The sequence below is a fragment of the Polyodon spathula genome, chromosome 9 (assembly GCF_017654505.1).
Source record: "Polyodon spathula isolate WHYD16114869_AA chromosome 9, ASM1765450v1, whole genome shotgun sequence".
Lineage (NCBI taxonomy): Eukaryota > Metazoa > Chordata > Actinopteri > Acipenseriformes > Polyodontidae > Polyodon > Polyodon spathula.
Window position 1 is genome coordinate 3,678,504 of NC_054542.1, and position 8,688 is coordinate 3,687,191.

At 35.2% G+C, this 8,688-nt stretch overlaps 1 protein-coding gene across 1 annotated transcript; it reads right to left on the bottom strand.

The window, feature by feature from the left end:
- Window positions 1-470: 470 nt before the first annotated feature.
- LOC121320345 (cytoplasmic dynein 2 heavy chain 1-like) lies at window positions 471-8,339 on the bottom strand. Its single transcript, XM_041258578.1, has 5 exons — window positions 8,240-8,339; window positions 8,009-8,118; window positions 7,733-7,814; window positions 3,603-3,719; window positions 471-984 (listed from the first exon to the last, which is right to left on the bottom strand). The coding sequence occupies exons 3-5, from the start codon at window positions 7,808-7,810 to the stop codon at window positions 826-828; spliced, it is 354 nt and encodes a 117-aa protein (XP_041114512.1). The 5' UTR covers window positions 7,811-7,814; window positions 8,009-8,118; window positions 8,240-8,339; the 3' UTR covers window positions 471-825.
- Between the last annotated feature and the right edge of the window lie 349 nt (window positions 8,340-8,688).

Below are 8,688 nucleotides of genomic sequence, written 5' to 3' on the forward strand. Positions count from 1 at the left end.
TGTGCTGTCTTTATAAATAGTGCTGATGAGATCTAAATCCCCAAACCTGTCCTTGTCTTAAAAGTGCGGAGAACACAATCCCAATGATCTGAATTCAGATCCATTATAAACGGTGTTACATAGTCGCATTATCAGATTAATTGAGAGTGTGTGTGGTGTACTTCCAGAACATCTGACACTTTCTAAAGGTTTTCCCCAAATGTTTATCAAGCAATGGTCAATAATGCTTAAGGTCATCCTGTTACTTAACAAATTAGTTTTGGATAGGCATCAGGCATGTCATATTAAATGGAAAGGCTTGTAGTTGTATCATAAAGAAGATTCAGGGTAGTTCTCATATATATATATATATATATATATATATATATATATATATATATATAAAAGAAAAAGTTAATGTAGGTACACAAAAATGTGAATTGATAAAAAAAAACAATTATGGATGGATTTTTTAAAAAAATTTAAAATTTTTATTTTTTTAATTGCTCTCTCATTTTTACTAACTCAAAACACACAGTGAATACATGAAAATACAGGATACATTCAATTCTGCCAATGTACATGTGCTAGAAATATACAGAATATAATATTTCTTTTTCTCTTGACTAGTGAAACTAGTATGGTAAAACTCATGGACTTGAAGTGCTAGCTAGTTCATATTGATGTGTAACATATATTTCAATATATTTGTAACTGTCAATTATGTTTCAGTCTTGTACAGACTAAGGAAGTAAGATTACCAAGAACAAACAGACACTTATATAGAGCATGGACAGAATTAATCACTAGTGCTTTATAACAAATAACTTGTATTTTGTTATTAAATTATTGCTGCTTTAAAAATAGTGCTGCTCCACACTGAATCCACTGGTCTGGGTTTCCTCCACATGGTACATCAATGTTTGTCACTACACAAACTCGCTCTGCGCTGGTGTACACTGGCAAGGGGATGCACTCTTCAGGAGAATAAGGCCCGCTGGCATTCTGATGGAAATGAATACATAAATAACACATCCACATTTGCCTTTTGCTATTTTATTACATAATAAAAAAAAAAATTTAAAAAAACGTTGCTCAGTAAATAAATACACACTATACCACATAGTACCTGTCTGTACCTACTCAATCGCTCCAATATGCCCTACAGCATAAGGCCTCTTTAAAACTACTATGATAATGAAGGCCATTACTACAGTATTTATATTAGGGTAAAATGTATACAAGACGTGCATGGTATGTAGCCCAAGGCTGGTTAGTATAAAAACTGTTGTGTAAGTTGATTATCTAGACATTTTTGTGGGTCCCGTAAAAGGGGGGAGCGACTAATACACCAGTGCAACATACGTGCCGGTGTGTCTAATATTAAACTACTGTACCAGTGCTACAGTGGGATTACTACAGCCACGGTTATGGCTCACACAAACAACAACCCGATTATTTGTTCAAGATCTACGGCATTCAGAACACAGAACCACTGTTTTAATTAAAAGTTTTAATTTCTTACTCTCAGTACCCTTAGTCATTTTGAATGTTAAACGCAAGCTTACAGACTCTTGACTGACCTCCTCTTGACCCAGACACTTGCATACGCGGAGAGAAAAATACTGGATAAATTGATCAATCTTCGAAATATGAAAACTTCAAAGCTATACTGCTTCACTATTAACAAAATTGCTGTCAGTCTCTAAATTTCCTTATTCCCACCCTCCTGAGCCATTGATTTTTCAACATTTTCAGATTGAACCCGCCCCTGGGATTCATACCAAACAACTATTGGTTAGAAAGCCGAGTAAACTTATCAAGTCTTCCGTTCGTTGGAACTACAATTCTATAATAATGCAGGTGATTTTGAGACTGCATAAAGGAGGACAGTCAGACAAAAAATGAAAATGCTATATAACAGGTTTAAAATTGCATGTTTTTACGGTAATTAACCTTATACAAAGGGTGCATGTTTAATTCAGAAGCATTAGGGTAATAGGTGCCTTTTAGATTAAAAACATGCTATTGTTACCTTTTTCTTGACATTAAAAATGTCTAAGATATGACCATACCAGTGGTTATTCAAAGTACTAAAGTAATTCTCAATGAGGGTTCTGAACTTTTTCATCATCCAGCATGCTTTCAAAACTGTTAAGCAAACTCTTTCCTCCTGTCGCTGAAGCTCATGCTTACTTAAGACTAGAGCAAACAAAAGCATAAGTGAAAAAATGAATTTCATCAAAGAAAAGGATAAATAATTCACCACCTGTCTCATCACAAGTTTATGTTAATGAAACATATATTCCAGACTTGTTACTGTACAATTCGCTACTCATGTGACTTCAAACCAAATGGAAAGTAGAATATCCCCAGAAGATGTTCAAATAATTTAACAGGTGACAGCTGTTAATGTGTGTCTCTGTTATTTTCCAGTTTCTTTGTTTTAGGTTTAAGGCACAAACAAGAATCTCAAAATGTAACGTAGAAGAGAAATGTCCTTGATATAACTATGCTGATTGTTTCCTGAAGCATTCCTATTGCTATTGTTATTGCAAACTATGCCTAAACAAATACCAGGTCCCTTCTGGGATATGTGATGGGTATGGAAGCTCCTGCTGTGGCAGTTTGGAGGGGAAAAAAAAAATCCAAAAAATATACTTATTTGAGCCAAGGAGTCTACAGGAACAAATGTTTCAAAACAGGAAGTATGAAGACATGTAAACAATGACGAATTTTGAACATTATGTCCTAGAGTAATATTGTGGTCTCTCTCAGACTGAATCATGAATAGCCAAAGTGGTTTGTTGAAAAACAGCTTCTCTCAGACTTTCTGCAAAGTGGGCTTGACCTCTGTATGACTTAATTCAACCAAAAGGATGGCCTTATGACACTGGGAATGTGCTGGCTTGTTCATTTTATCAAAAAGTCTGCTGTATTACTGGATTTAAAATGATGTTGCAGACATTCTCCAAGACTACAAAATCTGAGTTAACCCCTTGACCTCCAACCATGTTTAACACATTTGTCTGTGCAGAACAAAGCAGCAGCAGTAAATATGATCAATATGAAAAGCTTCCTGCATCTACCTTCTTCGCCAAGCTTTGAGCACCTCAATGACCTCAGCAACAATAAGTTTAAAGGATGAAATGTAGTGCTGTATAGGAAGTGATTCCTGATGAAAGTGGAAACAGACAGGTGCAAATTGCTTATTTTTTATGAAAAGAGTTGACAGAAAAAGGCCACTGGATAATGCTGGTGCCAGTGCTTACTGGGATTGAGGTCAAGAGCCGCTAGCTGATTATAATGTAATTTATAACGTAGGCACAGAAGTTATCTAGCAGTTATGACTACAATATCCACTGCACCTTTGTTTCCTGGTATTTATGTACTTACCAAACATGAATGGTCGAGACATCTAAAGATGCTTTTATTGTTCTACTTTTATTTTCTGCTATGACAGGTTTTAAATTGGGATCATCTTATTATGGTATCTTTTGTTGAATTAAATGGATCCTTTTCATAGAAGCAGGTCAATGAGAGCATGGTGTGTTGTTGAGATAAGACACCGTCTGAAGCCAGCAATGGAATTTAAAGGTTCAGGAGACTAAATAATTTAGTACCTGAGGAATCCAGGCCATATAACAAGGGGGTACTGCTGACACGCTGGGAGAGTCATGCTGGTTCTCTGAAAGCCGGTTTCCGTCAAAGCTGCACCCTTCCAGTTGCAGGCCGCCAATCTGCAACGGAAATATAAAATATTTACAAAACACTGTGAACATTAAAGTCACTATTTATTTTAAAAAGCTCAAGCACTGTCAAATTGATTTGACTAGGACCATTTTGCACCTCAGGGAACTCATCATCATGGTAGAATTGTATATCATTCTATATAAGCTTTAATTTATCCCTAACACAATATGACCTCCCTTAATATTCCTTATTGTTAATGATGAGGGATATTTTGGGCAGGTTTCAGTCCCTGCAAATAGCCTCTTCTCATTTCCAAACTCTTCTTATATTCTAATGCTTTCCACAGGTGCTTTGACCGGATTTTTTTGTGGAAATGCATCAGGATGCAACAGTAAGGGAACAATAAGGGTTCATGGAACATGAAGAAACACTTAAAAATGTCCTCCTGGAAATATGAAATCAAGTGATAGCAGGATGGCTTTCACCTTCTTGATTCTTTCACACCGGATACTGTACTGTTTTGTAAAAAAGCGACTTGCCATCGCGTGAGTGTCTTGAGGGACACCGATTGGTTTATTAAATCTTTCCAGAACCGTAGTCATATCATTGAATTGTGTATTCTGATTTCCACGAGTGCACCTCATCACTTCAAAATTCCATGGAAACAAACTGAAAAATGTGTCGCTATTTCTTTTGCTATATAAAGTTGGAAATTGTTCAAGCTCTTGAAAAAAACCTGAACCAGATACAAGCTGCCGAGAAATTGTATGTTTCCCGTTCTGGTGAGTTGCTTCACCATTAAATAATGTGCATATCTTGTACATTGTTGCTGCATTTTGTAACGTGTGTAGGGGTGCTGTGTTAATTTAGTTTGACAGTTAGTTTATTGACATTAAGTTAACCCTAAGTAACACATTATTTTTGCCTCTACCATTGTGATAGCCAGAAAAACACTCACCAGCTAATTTCATATTACATAGCGATTTAAGCTTTTTGACTGTGATGTCTTGCTTTAGTTTAATTAACTTTAGTTTGTCTTACTTTATTATTATAGTTTATGAACATACATTTACCTATTTTGCTTTTACTTATTCAGTTCATTTCATATTTTGATGCCCATGCATCATAAGTAATACATATTTATTTGTTTAACTGTAATGATACTGGATTGAAAAATTAATGAATGGTTTATGGGCTTTGCTAAATGGTAACTGATAAACCAATTTGTACACCTGGATAAAAGGGCTCTGAGTGACAGGCTCATGTGGGTAGTGTAGGAGAGCTGTGGAAGCAAGTAAGAGAAGAGGACAAGTAAGGAATTAAAACTGAAAGTGTAACATCCAAGTCTGGCTTGGATAAAGGCGGTTTGGTGTAGTGCAATACACGAAACACATTCTGACACAGGGGAAAATATTGTGTTGTTTGTTTGGCTTTGTGTCATGGAAACAGCTTAGCTGTCCTGACTTTAGGCAGGGAAACGGAAAACTGAAGTTAGTACTCTGAAACAGAATTAAGATTTTTGAATTTATTTTCTTTACTTGCAGAAAGAACATCATCACCCCTGTGTTACATGTTGGCTTGAACCTCAACTGCAAAACTCCAGTATTTTAAATTATCACGCCAGCACGGGCACCCCACACTGCATTGGCTACAGGTTTTTTTTCAGATCAGTCCAAGGCATTCTGTTGAGATCTGGTGATTGTGAAGGCCATTCCATAACTTGTATCTTTGTTTTCTTCAAGAATTCCAGAGTTGACTGCCATATGCTTTGGGCCGTTGTCGTGTTGGAAAATAAACTGCTTGCCAATCAGCCTACAAGCAGATGGTATCATTGTACTTTGTAGAATGTTTTGATACATGGCTGCATTCATTCGATCTTCCAATCACACACATGTCTCCAGTTATGAATTTTCTTTAAAAGTGGTTTACAGTGAGGTCTACATACATACAACTTTTCTGCGTTCTGGTGCCTTATGCCTGATGCTTCTAAATCTTTAAGTACTTGGCTGTTAATCTTGGATATTTTTTTTTCACTGCTCAAACAATGCTTATACCTACTGTACCTGTAATTTTCCTTGGACGTTCACTTCTTGATTATTGCTCTGATTGTAAATTTTGCTTCTTCAACAGATGTTAGGAATAATTACCTCTTTCTGGTTCTTAACTTTATAATGGAGCTTTATTTGGTAATGGTTTTCAGTCAATGTCATTATATATATATATATATATATATATATATATATATATATATATCTATATATATATGTGTGTGTATATGTGATACACATATATATATATATATATATATATATATATTATATATATATATATATATATATTATGCATGACATTTGTACAGACTATTTGTAAATTTATTGTAAATGTATTCAATACTTAACTTGAACAAAATTTGAACGAAAACAATGCTTTTTATTGTATTTGTATAAAACAGTGTCTGTCAAGGCCGTGTGGACACCTGTTTTGACGATATATCTCGGAAACTACCTGCTGTATGGAAGGCCTGGGTTGCAAGGATGTGCGGTTCTTTGATGGACCCAGATTCAGTTAACAAGCTGACTTATTAGATATGGATTGATGCTATAGAATGAAATACATTGCTAATAGTAATATATCCAATATATATATATGTTTTTAAACTCCAATTATTTTTAATGTTCTAGAACGTAGCTGTGGGTGATCTAGCTTTTTGCATTTTATGGCCTGAAGGCCAAGCATATGATAACCATATTTGTATTACTGTATTGAAGTATTAATGCTGTTAAACCTGTAAAAGCACTGGATCGCCCAGACTGCTTATTACTTGGGATTTACCGTGGTCTGCGCAACCAACCAATCCAATTTTTACAGCATTTAATAAACCTAAAAGAGCACGACTACTGCTCTGATTCGTTAAAACTTCAAATTAAATGAGGCTGTGTGATTTTTTTGATTATTAAAAAGTTGTCTGGACATATAGCATGCCCAGTGCACAAACAAAACCACTTACAGGAGTTTAAAACATCTCTGTTCTTAAACATCTCCCCTGAGTTTAAGGAGTGTGCTCAGAGCATATATATATATATATATATATATATATATATATATATATATATATATATATATATATATATATATATATATATAATACACACATACAGTACAGTACATACATATACATACACACACACACAAAAGCGTATGTGCACATCTTACAGTTTGTTAAACTACCATACATTGTGTATTCTGGTCTTTGCCATATTAATTAGTGTCTAGTGTTCACTAAATGCTTTAACATAATTTCGTGAATCATCTTATATTAAGTGTGGGGTGCCAATACTTTTGTCTGCGACTGTAACAAAATGTTTAGAAATGCTGTTTAGAAATGCTGAAACACTGATTATTTTTCAAATTAAAGTAACACAATTACCTCTGAAACTACATTTGTGCTTGCTGCTACTTCAGCAAAAGGTCTCTTGCATAGCCTTTGCCACGTGCATGTTGCCAGGCTCTGGCGTCCAATACAATTAAAGAAAAGACTGTCTCTAGTTCAGATCAAAGCATAACCAATATTTTCTATGAATGCGAGTTCCTCTCAGTAGCGGTCATTTCCTTTAATTATCTCCTGATTGCTTAGGTGTTAACAGCAGTCACTGGGGTTTTGCAGCAGAGAGATGGAGAGATAGGCTTTAACAATGAAGTGTGCAAAATGAATACACCAATCCCTGGCCAAAAAAAACTCCCGGTTTTGAATACAGACACAAGAAAACAAAGTGTTAGAATGCATTGTGTGAGATAACAGCTGAGATAACATTACCCCCCCTCACCCCTGTAATACTTCCCTTTGAACATTTTTAAGGTTTATTTTTTGGACACATTAAACTAACAGTGTACTATGAAATGGAATGGATCTTTTTATTTTTATTTTTTGCTTTGTTTAATTAAATTAATGTGAGCTTCTGGTGGTCTAGCAACTCAAGAACAGCTTGGTCAAAAAGGTAAGGAGCCATGGAGCACAAAGGGATTTGAAGTACCAAAATATTATTATACTAGGTCTTTGTACCTTGACTTGTTGTTGTGCCCCTGTAATTCTGCTTTTCCAGGATGCTACAAATTTCAGACTGTCCATTGAGCAAGACATGGTTCTGATGGGAGAAAATAAAAAGAAAGATAACTTTAAACTTTTTTCCATGATTGCAACAAAACTACTAGGAGGAATGGTAATGGTAAAGTTTCATAACGATAAAGCCATGTAATACAACATAGGTACATAACCATGACAATTTAAATGTATTTTAGTGAAATGTGCAAAATAAAACTTTGCATGTATATAACATACCTTGCCGTCTCCTGTCGCAGGGCATTAAGGAAGGTGTCAGGATGGAACAGTTCTGCGAGATCAAGTGTATCTGAGAGCAAACTCTGTTTCTCTGCTTTGTCAACCCAGTTCTGGAATTTAAAATATCACCAAATCAACGTCAGCCATTTGTATTTTATTGGCAAAACTTGAAAATACAATGATGATCTTTTGTGAGTACATCGCTGAGAGAAATATTTAGGAATTCAGTACCGTATTTTGTCAGCCTTCTCTTTGTTGCACAGAACAAGAAACATACATTTCACATAATTATATAAATCTCATTTAGGTCTTCTCTTTTGAGTTACTCTCAGAATGATTGTACTGGATTAGCAGTGGTGAGTCAGTGAGGTGCAGCAGCAAAAGCTCAGGGCAGAGTGCCAGGGGATTTGGGTAATCTAATCTCACCTGTGTCACAGACATGTTTGTACACCTGAGGCAAGTTGTTTACCTTCCACATGCACAACAAAGGTTTTAAATTGTTATGTCTGATTTGAATTACATAATAATAATAATAATTACTCCATTCTTTAATCAAACAGCTCTTCATTTTCACAAAACTAGAACCAAGTTCTCTTAAGCACCCTCAATGTGTTTTGGTTTTCATTTTGTAACATGGCCCATTGTGTCAAAAGCAAAGCACGTTACTTTAAATTGTCTTA